The sequence below is a fragment of the Oncorhynchus keta genome, chromosome 15 (assembly GCF_023373465.1).
Source record: "Oncorhynchus keta strain PuntledgeMale-10-30-2019 chromosome 15, Oket_V2, whole genome shotgun sequence".
Lineage (NCBI taxonomy): Eukaryota > Metazoa > Chordata > Actinopteri > Salmoniformes > Salmonidae > Oncorhynchus > Oncorhynchus keta.
Window position 1 is genome coordinate 21,552,327 of NC_068435.1, and position 15,398 is coordinate 21,567,724.

The 15,398-nt window shown below is 42.1% G+C and overlaps 1 protein-coding gene across 12 annotated transcripts in view; it reads right to left on the reverse strand.

The window, feature by feature from the left end:
- Nucleotides 1–15,398, reverse strand: part of pard3ab (par-3 family cell polarity regulator alpha, b) — a 243,694-nt gene that overhangs the window by 84,652 nt on the left and 143,644 nt on the right. For 11 of the 12 annotated variants that reach the window (XR_008065181.1, XM_052463672.1, XM_052463670.1 and 8 more), the window contains 2 exons: nt 12,912–12,947; nt 1,549–1,737 (listed from right to left, as the gene is read on the reverse strand). Coding sequence is in view for 11 of the 12 variants with exons in the window: in XM_052463672.1 (XP_052319632.1) it covers nt 1,549–1,737; nt 12,912–12,947 (225 nt within the window). In the remaining variant the exon portion in view is untranslated. The remainder of the gene's footprint in view (nt 1–1,548; nt 1,738–12,911; nt 12,948–15,398) is intronic. The other variant, XM_052463668.1, reaches the window with a different exon arrangement.

A 15,398-nucleotide genomic window follows, 5' to 3' on the forward strand; every position in this document is an offset into this window, starting at 1 on the left:
GTCCAGAAACATTAAGGCAGTTTAATACTATTTCAAATATTACATAACATTTCACAACACATTAAGCGTGTCCCCTCAGGCCACTACTCTACAATACATGTGTATGTGTATGTGTATGTGTGTGTAGAGTGCGTGTCTTATGGGTATGTGCCTGTGTGTGTGTCTCTTCACAGTACCCACTGTTCCATAAGGTGTGCCTCCCATAGACTGTTCTGGACTTGGGGATCGTGAAGACACTGGTGGCATGTCTTGTGGGGTATATTATGCATGGCTGTCTGAGCTGTGTGCTAGTAGTTTATACTTCTTAGAAAAACAAGAAGTGATGAAGTCAATCTCTCCTCCACTGAGCCTTGAGAAATGTACATACATATTATTCATTTTACATCTCAGAGTACATTTAAGGGATAGCTGAGCTGCCCTGTTCTGAGCCAATTTTTATTTTCCCGAGGTCCCTCTTTGTGCCACCTGAACAGTAATCCAGGTGCGACAAAACTAGGGCCTGTAGAACTTGCCTTAATGATAGTGTTAAGGAGGCAGAGCAGCGCTTCAATATGAACAGATTTCTCCCCATCTTAGCTACTGTTGTATTAACATATTTTGAACATGACAGTTCACAATCCAGGGTTACTCCAAGCAGTTTATTCTCCTCAACTTCCTCAATTTCCACATTATTATTTTTAAGTCTAGAGAATGATTTGTCCCAAATACAATGCTTTTAATTTGAAATATTTAGGACTAACTTATTCCTTGCCTCCCATTCAAAAACAAACTGCAACTCTTAAAAAAAAAGAAAAAAATGCAACTAAGTGTTGCTGTGATTTCACTCGCTGTAGTAGCTGACGTGTATAGTGTTGAGTCATCCGCATACATAGACACACTGTCTTTACTCAAAGCCAGTGACATGTTATTAGTAAAGATTGAAAAAGTAATGGGCCTAGGCAGCGGCCCTGGGGAATTCCTGATTCTACCTGGATGATGTTGGAGAGGTTTCCATTAAATAACGCCCTCTGTGTTCTGTTAGAGAGGTAACTCATTATCCACAATATAGCAGGGGGTGTAAAGCCATAACAAGTTTTTTCATCAGCAGACTATGACTGATAATGTCAAGAGCTGCACTGAAGTCTAACAAAACAGCTCCCCCAATCTTTTTATCATCAATTTCTCTCAGCCAATCAGTCATTTGAGTAAGTGCATGCTTGTTGAACATTCTTCCCTATACGTGTGCTGAAAGTATCTTGGCAATATGTTTACAGTAAAATAGCACTGTACCTGGTCAAACATAATATTTTCCAAAAGTTTACTAAGGGTTGGTAACAGGCTGATTGGTTGGCTATTTGAGCCAGTAAAGGACGCTTCACTATTCTTGGGTATGGGAATTACTTTAGCTTCCCTGCAGACATATACTTTCTAGTCAGCTTATTAAGGATATGGCAAATAGGAGTGGCAATATCGGCCACTATTATCCCAAAAATACCATATTATTGATTACTTGTATGAGCATGAAAACTTGCACATTAGTTCAAATGAAAGGTGAGAGATGAGACTCACCTTGCAGGCAGCTCCCCCGTTGATGATGGACTTGACGAAGATGCCCAGGTCAGAGTGGTTCTCCTTGGAGCGGTTGCCCTTGACGCTGACCCCTAACCCCGCCGACCCGGAGTCACTCAGAGGGATCTCAAAGGTCAGGAACTCCCTGGTACCATCCGGGGTCAACACCAGGTCATCCTCCTCAATCTTCTAGAACAGAGAGGGAGGGAGGACTGTGTTACTGGTCATTGTTGCGACAGTACAATCTACTAATGGAAAACATAGAAGCAGCGGAAAGCCCTGCTTACATCTATGAAGTTGGTTTCAGAAGAGAGGATACAAATGTACAATACAGATGTGACTGAGTTCTTTGGGCCAAGGATACATACTAATGTTACCATAGGTCATATGTGAACAATTGTAGCAGCACAGTGGCTCCATTGGCTATCATAATGAAACACAATTGACAGGAGAATATAGGTAAGGAGTGTCCATTGGATCAATTCTGTGACCACCTTTCAGGCCCTAACACAGCACTAAATAATGTACAGTGCATTTCATGCACAGAAACAGACACTATATCACAAAATGCAACAGGTGCTTGAACCTCATTGAACAAAAAAGCTACTCTCTCTGCCTTGTCAATTGACAGCTGTCCTTTGAATAAATCTGCACACTTAACGACTGGAAATTATGTGCATGTGTAATGAATGCAGTCATAATCAAGCTCAGTGTCAGACATTCATTAGCTTCCATTGTTTGCAGAGAGAGATCGGATTACTTTGTGGAGAGGGAGAGAGCAGGCGAGGGAAGAGCGCAAGAGAAGAGAAAGAGGAGAAGGAGTGAGAATGAATTCAGGTGGAACAACAGCAGAACTGCCTCTCCTCCCCTCTTCTTCCCCCCTCTCCATGACTGCATGGTGCTTTGTATTCCACAGGGTGAATCAACCTTAAGCAGGGGGAGAATACACCCCCGGCCTCACCCCTGGTCGCTCTGAACAGCATCACCTGAAGCTATTAGAGAGGTGCTCTCAACTTTCCCACAAACCTGTCTATTTGATGACATTGTAAAGTCACTTGAAACAAATTAAAAGCGCAGCGAGAAGGCGCTGGAGGATGTAATTGCTGGAGCGAACCCATGCGTGGAGAGCACTGTTGGATGCCCTTTTTAAAACAGCTCTCTCTTTCTCTGTCTGAGACTGGACGCTGATAGAGCATGAATATCAAACACCTGGGATAATAGACAGACAGGAGTCCAGGCAGACTGACATGGAGGCGTGTGCCTGCATGCGTGCGCACTAAGAGAAACTCACAGCATGGAGTACAAACTGCACACACTCACTTACACAGGAGTGAAGTCATAGTCAGACTCCACATGGAGCGGGCCAGTGAGTGATTAAACACAGTGGAACTGTGAGCAAAGACAAGGAGCACCTCTCAATGAATTATGTGATGCTAACATGCAGGTAATGTGTCTTTTAATATCTCCGTCTTTAAGGCATATTCACAAATAGCAACTGTCCCTACCAAATCCTCCTAACCACACAAACCACCTCTCAGATGGTGCATTACACACAACAGTTGGCCTAAAAAGTTGGTCCAGGAGATTAGAATGATTTGAGATTAGAATGAAACTCCACAGCCATCCATACGAGAGGTCGACCGATTATGATTTTGCAACGCAGATACCGATTATTGGAGAACAAAAAAAGCCGATACCGATTAATCTGCCGATTTTTTAAATGTATTTGTAATAATGACAATTACAACAATACTGAATGAACACTTATTTTAACTTAATATAATACATCAATAAAATCAATTTAGCCTCAAATAAATAATTCAACATGTTCACATTGGTTTAAATAATGCAAAAACAAAGTGTTGGAGAAGAAAGTAAAAGTGCAATATGTGCAATGTAATAAAGCTAATGTTTAAGTTCCTTGCTCAGAACATGAGAACATATGAAAGCTGGTGGTTCCTTTTAACATGAGTCTTCAATATTCCCAGGTAAGAAGTTTAAGGCTAGTTATTATAGGAATTATAGGACTATTTCTCTCTATACCATTTGCATTTCATATACCTTTGACTATTGGATGTTCTTATAGGCACTTTAGTATTGCCAGTGTAACAGTATAGCTTTCGTCCCTCTCCTCGCTCCTACCTGGGATCGAAACCAGGAACACAATGAAAACAGCCACCCCTCGAAGCAGCGTTACCCATGCAGAGCAAGGAGAACAACTACTCCATGTCTCAGAGCGAGTGACGTTTGAAACGCTATTAGCGCGCACCCCGCTAACTAGCTTGCCATTTCACATCACATCGTTACACCAGCCTAATCTTGGGGGTTGAAAGGCTTGAAGTCATAAACAGCAGAGATGCTTGCAAAAAGCACGAAAGTGCTGTTTGAATGAATTCTTATGAGCCTGCTGGTGTCCACCATCGCTCAGTCAGACTGCTCTATCAAATCAGACTTAATTATAACATAATAACACACAGAAATACGAGCCTTCATATTATTCATTAATATGGTCGAATCCGGAAACTATCATCTCGAAAACAAAACATTTATTCTTTCAGTGAAATACGGAAAACCGTTACGTATTTTATCATATATATTATTATTATATTATATATTATTATCTAACGGGTGGCATCCATCAGTCTAAAGATTCCTGTCACATTGCACAACCTTCAATGTTATGTCATAATTCCTTCAAATTCTGGCAAATTAGTTCGCAATGAGCCATGCGGCCCAAACGGTTGCATATACCCTGACTCTGTGTGCAATAAACGCAAGAGAAGTGACAATTTCACCTGGTTAATATTGCCTGCTAACCTGGATTTCTTTTAGCTAAATATGCAGGTTTAAAAATATATACTTCTGTGTATTGATTTTAAGAAAGGCATTGGTGTTTATGGTTAGGTACACGTTGGAGCAACGACAGTCCTTTTTCGCTAATGTGCACTGCATCGATTATATGCAACGCAGGACATGCTAGATAAACTAGTAATATCATCAACCATGTGTAGTTATAACTAGTGATTATGATTGATTAAGTTTAATGCTAGCTAGCAACTTACCTTGGCTTCTTAGTGCATTCGCATAACAGGCAGGCTCCTCGTGAGGCAGGTGGTTAAGAGAGTTGGACTAGTTAACCGTAAGGTTGCAAGATTGAATCCCTGAGCTGACAAGGTAAACATCTGTCGTTCTGCCCTTGAACAAGGCAGTTAACCCACTGTTCCTTTTAATTTATTTTGATTTTATTTCATCTTTATTTAACCAGATAGGCAAGTTGAGAACAAGTTCTCATTTACAATTGCGACCTGGCCAAGATAAAGCAAAGCAGTTTGACACATACAACGACAAAGAGTTACACATGGAGTAAAACAAACATACAGTCAATAATACAGTATAAACAAGTCTATATACGATGTGATCAAATGAGGTGAGATAAGGGAGGTAAAGGCAAAAAAAAGGCCATGGTGGCAAAGTAAATACAATACAGCAAGTAAAACACTGGAATGATAGATTTGCAGTGGAAGAATGTGCAAAGTAGAAATAAAAATAATGGGGTGCAAAGGAGCAGAATAAATAAATAAATAACATAAATACAGTAGGGAAAGAGGTAGTTGTTTGGGCTAAATTATAGGTGGGCTATGTACAGGTGCAGTAATCTGTGAGCTGCTCTGACAGTTGGTGCTTAAAGCTACTGAGGGAGATAAGTGTTTCCAGTTTCAGAGATTTTTGTAGTTCGTTCCAGTCATTGGCAGCAGAGAACTGGAAGGAGAGGCGGCCAAAGAAATAATTGGTTTTGGGGGTGACCAGAGAGATATACCTGCTGGAGCGCGTGCTACAGGTGGGTGATGCTATGGTGACCAGTGAGCTGAGATAAGGGGGGACTTTACCTAGCATGGTCTTGTAGATGACATGGAGCCAGTGGGTTTGGCGACGAGTATGAAGTGAGGGCCAGCCAACGAGAGCGTACATGTCGCAATGGTGGGTAGTATATGGGGCTTTGGTGACAAAACGGAGTGCACTGTGATAGACTGCATCCAATTTGTTGAGTAGGGTACTGGAGGCTATTTTGTAAATGACAAGGCCGTCATTGAAAATAAGAAAGTGTTCTTAACTGACTTGCCTAGACTTGCCTAGTTAAATAAAGATTTTTAAAAACGGATTTCCGATTGTTATGAAAACTTGAAATCGGTCGACCTCTAATCCATACACACACCACCCCCCCCCCCTCACATACATTCACACATGAGAGACATGAATGCAGCCGCATCTGCACCGCGGAACATATAGCACTGTGTGTGAGTGAGAGAGGGGAAGACTGAAAGAGTCACAACAGTAATTAATTGCACTGAACTGCATTCTATTGTTAATGCTTTATCAGAGATGACTTACTGAGGCGAGGGAGAGGGAATGAGTGTGTGATCATAGATCAATGTGGCTTGCCATGACATTACATGGTAACTGCCACTGATGGTTTTTCAATTTCAACTTGTTGTAATTTTCTGTAACGAAATTTGCGACAATATAAACCACTATGGATATAATAAGCGATGGATTGTTACTACTGTACTGTATGAGATCAGTGGTCCTGTGTGGCTCAGTTGGTAGAGCATGGCACTTGGAACGCCAAGGGTGGTGGGTTTGATTCCTGCTGGGGCCACCCAACGCAAAAATGTATGCATGCATGACTAAGTCACTTTGGATAAAAGCATTTGCTTAATGGCATATACAGTATATAAACTCAGCAAAAAAAGAAATGTCCTCTAGCTGTCAACTGCGTTTATTTTCAGCAAACTTAACGTGTAAATATTTGTAGGAACATAAGATTCAACAACTCCCACAGACATGTGACTAACAGAAATGGAATAATGTGTCCCTGAACAAAGGGGGGTGGGTGAGGGCAAAATCAAAAGTAACAGTATCTGGTGTGGCCACCAGCTGCATTAAGTACTGCAGTGCATCTCCTCCTCTTGGACTGCACCAGATTTGTCAGTTCTTGCTGCGAGATGTTGCCCCACTCTTCCACCAAGGCACCTGCACCGATGAGCAGGGACCCTGAGCATCTTTCTTTTGGTGTTTTCAGAGTCAGTAGAAAGGCCTCTTAGTGTCCTAAATTTTCACAACTGTGACCTTAATTTACCTTAATTTAATCTGTAAACTGTTAGTGTCTTAATGACCGTTCCACAGGTGCATGTTCATTAATTGTTTATGATTCATTGAACAAAATGAAAGAGTGTTTAAACCCTTTACAATGAAGATCTGTGAAGTTATTTGGATTTTTACAAATGATCTTTGAAAGACTGGGTCCTGAAAAAGGGACATTTATTTTTTTGTTGAGTTTATGTATATTAAATACTTACGTTGTGTTGCTCTGCGATGGTAGGTGAAAGGCAGTAACTTCATCAATCATCAGTACAGAGTGACAGACGGTAATGTGACCTGTAATCTGTATTAAGGGTCACATAGCTACTCACTTTACTTAGGCATTCCCAATGAACTGCTCAATCGACCTTCATTCAGTCTGCACAACAGTCCAAACAGTGTTACTTGATTGCTTCATGGTACCAGATTGATCCAGACTGTCCCCCAAATGGCACACTATTCCCTTTATAGTGCACTATTTTAGACCAGAGCCCTGGTCAAAAGTAATGGACTTTAAAGGGAATAGGGTTTCATTTGGGACACAGACACTGTTGGGGGCGGTTACCTCAGTCGGCCACCACGGCCTCCCTCACAGAGTGACGCTGGAGGAAGGGAACAGTAAGACCCACGGTTACATCCCATACACCTCCCAGAGATCACCACAGGCCCAATATGCCATGGTACTGCCAACGCCCCTCAAGCAACAGCACCAAACATGCTAGAAGTGCAGCAGCATCAAGTCAACTGTAAACCAAGGCCCAGTACCAAATGCCAGCATATTCTCTAGGAAATAGGGTGCCATTTGCAACACATTCCATGTGTGACAACTGTCCCCATTGTGTCCTCAGGCTAACACCCTTCCTGCCTCAAAGATAAATAACCTATTACTACCAACAATTACACAATGATTAATGATTAACGTTGGCAAAGTTCTGATTCACTTGTTGTGGAGGGTCTATGTGATGTTTCCTGTTGTGTTTGACCTGTTCCCTATGTAATGCACCAGTGCTACCAATGAAATGTTCTAATTCAGAGCCCTGAGTGCACTGCTTCTGACCATAAGTAGTGCTTTATATAGAGACCATGGTGCCATTTGAGACACAAAGATATTCTGGCTGTACTGGTATACTGGGGCGGCAGCGTAGCCTAGTGGTTAGAGAGTTGGACTAGTAACCGGAAGGTTGCGAGTTCAAACCCCCGAGCTGACAAGGTCGTTCTGCCCCTGAACAGGCAGTTAACCCACTGTTCCCAGGCCGTCATTGAAAATAAGAATGTGTTCTTAACTGACTTGCCTGGTTAAATAAAGGTAAAAAAAAATAAGAGCCTTAGTGCCGTCTTGCCTGGCACCACAACAGAACAGTCAAGTTCATGTGTTGTTGAGAGTCATGTGGAACAAAGCCTCAAACAATAGATAACATCTGCTGTTTATAATTGAGCCCATTATGGAGGGAATATGCTGGGAAGGAGAGAAGAAAAGGATTCATTGGCAAGGCTTGTAAATTCATACACGAGAGAAAGAGATGAAGGGAACGTGTTGGGAAGGAGAGAGAGAAAGAAAGAAAAAGAATGAGATGGAGGTAATATGTCAGGAAGGAGAGAGAGAAAAATAGAGAGAGAATGAGATGGAGTTAACTCTGTCGGGAAGGAGAGAGAGAAATATAGAAAGACAACTTCGGGAAGGAGAGCGAAAGAGAGAGTTAAAAGATAGAAAAAGGAGAGATTGAGAGAAAGAATGAAATGGAGATAATATGTATATATTTCTTTCTATAATATATAGAAAGAAAGATGGAGAGAATATGTTGGGAAGGAGAGCTAGAAATAAAAATATATAGAAAGAAAGATGGAGAGAATAAAAATATATAGAAAGAAAGATGGAGAGAATATGTTGGGAAGGAGAGCTAGAAATAAAAATATATAGAAAGAAAGATGGAGAGAATAAAAATATATAGAAAGAAAGATGGAGAGAATATGTTGGGAAGGAGAGATAGAAATAAAAATATATAGAAAGAAAGATGGAGAGAATAAAAATATATAGAAAGAAAGATGGAGAGAATATGTTGGGAAGGAGAGATAGAAATAAAAATATATAGAAAGAAAGATGGAGAGAATATGTTGGGAAGGAGAGAGCGAAAGATCAAAAGAAAGAAATAGTGATGGAGAGAATGTTGGGAAGGAGAGAGAAAGGAAGAAAGGAGAAAAAGCGATAGAGAAATTGAGATGAAGGTCATACAGTATGTCGGAAGGAGAAAGAGAAGTAGATAGAGAGGAAAAGAGAAAAAGAGAATGAAATGGTAATGCAATATGTCGGGAAGGGGAGAGAGAGAGATAGATTGAGGTTATATTTCAGGAAGTAGAGAGAAAGAGAAGAGAGAACGAGCGAGAAAGAGAGCGAAAGAGAGCTTGCTATGAGTCCAAGGTGTATAACGCGTAGGTTCACATTGTGGTAGGAACATGCCAGGAAGGAGAGAAGGGGATTCATTGACGAGGGCTTGTAAAATCCCACAGGAAAGAGATTGCTTTGAGATCCAAGGTGCCTCCCACTCTGGATTGGGTCTCATTTAGGCACCACGATAACTTCAAGTAAAATGTTACTGAGGAAAATCACACAACTGGGCCGTTTCCACATAAGAAAATTCTACATCTCCTGGTTCCACATCTCCTGGTTCTGGTATGACAGGTTTACTGGAGAAGGACCCCCCTGAACTAAACCTATACTTAGATTATCAGTCAGATGAAGGCAAGATTGGTTCGATATGCCAGCGGGGATCATAACCAAGACTGTTCTTCAATTGGCCACAGACCACGCTTATGATAAGAACCATGAATGCAGGCAGTGGTCAGGTATCACAGGAGCACAGGGAACATGGAACTACCACTCTAGACTGCTACCTCGCTCCCCAACCAAGGCGTATGGATTGAGGAACGAACTGAAATGGTCACAGAAGCACCAAATGTATAAATAACGCTACTGAATGGCTGACTGATACAGTATAGTTAATCATGGATCTATTTCAAAACAAAGTATATTCTAATGCATTGATTCCATCTGAAATACACTGCTGAATTATTGAACTCTTTAATGACTTTGCCTCCCAGATTGGTAAAATAACGAGTTGGCCAGGTTGTTAATGCCACTGAATCATTTCATTCACTGAGCCAATTATTTAAGTAGTGAAAATACATCCCCCTCTATAGAACCCTACTGAAATCTTGAATGAATTACATTTTTTCCCAATCAGTGCACAATTGGAGGACATGGAGAATTTATGGACATCGTGCAATAAAGTTAATTGCATTTGTCTGTGGGCTGCATTGCATACCATCATCAATAATAAAATGTTGACGATGGTTGACTCAATATTTACAAACCTGAAACTACCTACCACGTCACTAACAGCAAAGCAGAGGACAATCTGAACTGGATAAGAAGTGACGTGTATAGTCTTGGGAGAAAAAATGTTTGTCTCCGTTTTCATTTTGAAGGAAGATGCTAACTAGTATTAGCGCAATGACTAGACTCTATGGTACGCTAGTAGGTGTGTGTGTGTGTTCACACAAACGGATTCAGCTACTTCAGCCACACCGTTGCTGACAAGTTTATCAAATAGAGCACACAGCCATGCAATAGCCATAAACAAATATTGGCTGTACAATGGCCTTACTGAAGAGCTCAGTGACTTTCAATGTGGCACCAGCGTCATAGGATGCCACCTTTCCAACAAGTAACTTCGTCAAATTTCTACCCTGCTAGAGCTGTCCCGGTCAACTGTAAGTGCTGTTATTGTGAAGTGGAAACGTCTAGGAGAAACAATGGCTCAGTCAAAAAGTGGTAGGCCACACAAGCACACAGAACGAGACCGCTGAAGCACGTAAAAATCGTCTGTCCTCGGTTGCAACACCCAAACTACCTCTGGAAGCAACATCAGCACAAGAAAAGTTTGCCGTGAGCTTCATGAAATGGGTTTCCATGGCCGAGCATCCGCACACAAGCCTTAGATAACCATGCGTCGGTTGGAGTGGTGTAAAGCTCGCCGCCATTGGACTCTGGAGCAGTGGAAACGCATTCTCTGGAGTGATGAATCACACCTGGCAGTCTGACAGACGAATCTGGGTTTGGCGGATGCCATGAAAACTCTACCTGTCCTAACGCATAGTGCCAACTGTAACGTTTGGTGGAGGAGGAATAATGGTCTGGGGCTGTTTTTTCATAGTTCGGGCTAGGCCCCTTAGCTCCAGTGAAGGGAAATCTGAATGTTACAGCATACAATGACATTCTAGAATTTAGACAATTCTGTGCTTCCAACTTTGTGGCAACAGTTTGGGGAAGGCTCTTTCCGGTTTCAGCATGACAATGCCCCTGTGCACAAAACGAGGTTCATACAGAAGTAGTTTGTCGAGATCAGCGTGGAAGAACTTGGCTGGCCTGCACAGAGCCCTGACCTCAACCCCAACGAACACCTTTCTGATGAAATGGAACACTGACTGCGAGCCAGGCCTAATTGCCCAACATCAGTGCCTGACCTCACTAATTTTCATGGCTGAACGGAAGCAAGTCACTGCAGCAATGTTCCAACATCTATTGGAAAGCCTACCCAGAAGAGTGGAGGCTGTTATAGCAGCAAAGGGAGGACCAACATAGCGCAATGACTGTAAGCCTAATGCTAGTTAGCATTGGCTCAAACTACCTCTAACTTCCCTCAAACTGAACGCAGAGACACAAAAATGGTATCCATGAGTTCTTCTGACTCCAGGGAAGTAGATGAAGGAATACTCAAAATACCAACGTATCCCTCTATTGTAGGGCTACCCCTCTAATTCAGATGAGCATCGGCAGCATGTTAAGCCTTTCTTTGACATGGGATAGGTAGGTGTTACCCCAGTAACATTGAATGGGTTAGAAACCAATGAATCAGTATTTGCCACATGCTTCGTAAACAACAACTTATGAGTTCTTCTAACAATGCAAGGAGAAAAATAGAGAAATAATAAGGAATAAATACACAATAGCTGTGTTCAGATACACTCATACTAACAGTTCTATTTGTGACGGAAATTGAGTATATACTGTATGTCATCCAGAGCGCAGTATGTTGGTATGGGTATTCAAACACAGCTAATGAGCAACGATAACTTGGCTATATACACAGGGTAACAGTTCCGAGTCGATGTGGAGGGGTATGAGGTAATTAAGGTAGATATGTACATATAGGTAGGGATAAAGTGACTAGGCAAGAGGATAGATAATAAACAGTAACAGCAGCATGTGTGATGAGACAAAAGTGTTAGTGCAAAAAGGGTCAATGCAGATAGTTAAATAGTTAACCAAATAGCTACCTGGATGAAATATTTGGCGGTATTATGGCTTGGGGGGTAGAAGGTTCTAGACTTAGCGCATCGGTACCACTTCCCGTACAGTAGCAAAGAGAACAGTCTTTGACTTGGATGGCTGGATGGTGATGTACTGGGTGCCCCTTTACTCAAACATAGGTAGTAGGGCTGCGTGATATCGGCAAAAAATATTATTACAATTTTTGGACCAAATATTGCGATTTTATTTGTGATCATAGATCAAAACACCTGTTGGAATCATAGAAATAGAATGATCTAGAGTTTGGCAGAGAGCAAGATACACAAACAAATTGTATCATGTAGAAAATGTGGATTTATATTAAGAAGCAAAGTGGAAAGCTGCATAGTTCAAGTTAGGAATCTATTGACTGCATGCTGCTTTTTGGTCAATGCATGCTGAGTGAATCTGGAGCATGAGGAACTGCCTGCTTGAGTGACAGGGGGCGGAGGGATTGTGACGCTGCCTAAAGAGGAAAGACTGAGTAGAGAACACTGTCAACTTGAGTAATAAATCAAAACTGAAAACGAAAAGAATGGAAAGTACGTTACAATGGCGGTTCAAAATATCACAGCCACTTCCGATATGGACATTGTGCATCCCAATCTGAATAAAAATGTGGATAATCGTGCAGCCCTAATTGGCAATGTTGCAGGCTAGCTCCTAACATACTGCAGGACCCAGGCAAGGTGCTGAGCAGCGGCAGCCAGGGGTGGGTGGGCCCGGGACAGTGGTAACACTTTAAATCAGAGGACTGGTTCATTCTAATGGCTGGAACAGAATAAAATGTTCGGTGCCATTCCAGCCATTATTATGAGCCGTCCTACCCTCACCAGCCTCCACTGTGTAGTGTAGGCGACAGGTTTAGGTGACTTACCAAATCTCTGGGGCTTTGCATCTGGGGTTCTGCATTCTAGGGGAGACAGGGGATAGAAGAACTGTAGTCAATGACAGATGTTTGCAGCAACACTGTACATCAAATCTAACTGAGGGAGGAGCATCTACAGTGTACATCAGGCAAACTCCAATCTGGACCTTGAAGCCAGTTCCACTGCTGAGTTTCCTCTCTACTCAACGACTGGTTTAGACCTGGGGCACCAGGTGGGTGCAATTAAACATCAGGTAGAAGAGAAAAACAGCAGTGTTCTGGACCTCCAGGCTCATATGAATACCACTGGAGAAAATAAACAGCAGTGAAAACCAAAATGTCTAATAATGATCCATGTATCTACAGTAACATGCATTTATCTGGACTGTACCCTGTACAGTGGTACCAGTAACAAGTGTTTCACATAACAATAGAGAAAGCATTTCTTTACCAAACTGCACATCTACACGCACCACTACAGGCCCTCTATAGATATCATTATATCAGTAATCATTGCCTAGGGTGAGGAATGACCTGCTCCAGCGCTCTATCCCACAACTACAGAGTAAGAAGAACCAGGCCTATGTTCACCCTGGGGGTAGAAGAGGTTCTCTCTCCAACGTGTAATTTAACTAACCCTAACCCTAACCCTGGGGGGGTATAAGAGGTTCTCTCCTTTCATGTGTAATTTAACTAACCCTAACCCTGGGGGGTAGAAGAGGTTCTCTCCTTTCATGTGTAATTTAACTAACCCTAACCCTGGGGGTAGAAGAGGTTCTCTCCTTTCATGTGTAATTTAACTAACCCTAACCCTGGGGGGTATAAGAGGTTCTCTCCTTTCATGTGTAATTTAACTAACCCTAACCCTGGGGGTAGAAGAGGTTCTCTCCTTTCATGTGTAATTTAACTAACCCTAAACCTGGGGGTAGAAGAGGTTCTCTCCTTTCATGTGTAATTTAACTAACCCTAACCCTGGGGGTAGAAGAGGTTCTCTCTTTTCATGTGTAATTTAACTAACCCTAACCCTGGGGGTAGAAGAGGTTCTCTCCTTTCATGTGTAATTTAACTAACCCTAACCCTGGGGGTAGAAGAGGTTCTCTCCTTTCATGTGTAATTTAACTAACCCTAACCCTGGGGGTAGAAGAGGTTCTCTCCTTTCATGTGTAATTTAACTAACCCTAACCCTGGGGGTAGAAGAGGTTCTCTCCTTTCATGTGTAATTTAACTAACCCTAACCCTGGGGGTAGAAGAGGTTCTCTCCTTTCATGTGTAATTTAACGAACCCTAACCATGGGGGTAGAAGAGGTTCTCTTTCCCCAGTGTAATTTAACTAACCCTAACCCTGGGGGTAGAAGAGGTTCTCTCCTTTCATGTGTAATTTAATTAACCCTAACCCTGGGGGTAGAAGACGTTCTCTCCTTTCATGTGTAATTTAACTAACCCTAATCCTGGGGGTAGAAGAGGTTCTCTCCTTTCATGTGTAATTTAACTAACCCTAACCCTGGGGGTAGAAGAGGTTCTCTCCTTTCATGTGTAATTTAACTAACCCTAACCCTGGGGGTAGAAGAGGTTCTCTCCTTTCATGTGTAATTTAACTAACCCTAATCCTGGGGGTAGAAGAGGTTCTCTCCTTTCATGTGTAATTTAATTAACCCTAACCCTGGGGGTAGAAGAGGTTCTCTCCTTTCATGTGTAATTTAACTAACCCTAATCCTGGGGGTAGAAGAGGTTCTCTCCTTTCATGTGTAATTTAACTAACCCTAACCCTGGGGGTAGAAGAGGTTCTCTCCTTTCATGTGTAATTTAACTAACCCTAATCCTGGGGGTAGAAGAGGTTCTCTCCTTTCATGTGTAATTTAACTAACCCTAACCCTGGGGGTAGAAGAGGTTCTCTCCTTTCATGTGTAATTTAACTAACCCTAACCCTGGGGGTAGAAGAGATTCTCCTTTCATGTGTCAGATGAGACGGCAGCAGACAGATGAATAGATCCAGTCTGCGTTCCAAAAGGGCACCCTATTCCCTATATAGTGTACTACTTTTGACCAGAGCACTACGGGCCCAGGTAAAAAGTAGTGCACTTGGGATACATATTGAGTGAAAGAAACCTGGTCTATTCAGAGGATGAGTATTGATCCCGATAAGGCTCTGATGAACAGCCATAGACCCAGAGTGACAGCCAGCCAATATGGTGTGCGAGTCTTCAGTTGTAGTAACTCATCGACAGGGGGTGGTGAGGTTGATTGAACCTGCTGTTGGGTGGTGGTGAAGACTGGGCTCCACTAATGGAGAGGAGAAAACCACTTCCCATTATTATGACAACAGGGGGAATAACTCAGCTCAGTACTCGACAGGTGTTTAAGGACACTGGCGGTTGAGTTGGGAGGTAATATAGGAGCTATTGATAATCTATTCTCTTTATAGTGCCTCTTGTTAAAAGTAGTGCACTATGTAGGGAATACGGTGTCATTTGAGACTATAAACTGACTTAGTCCTCA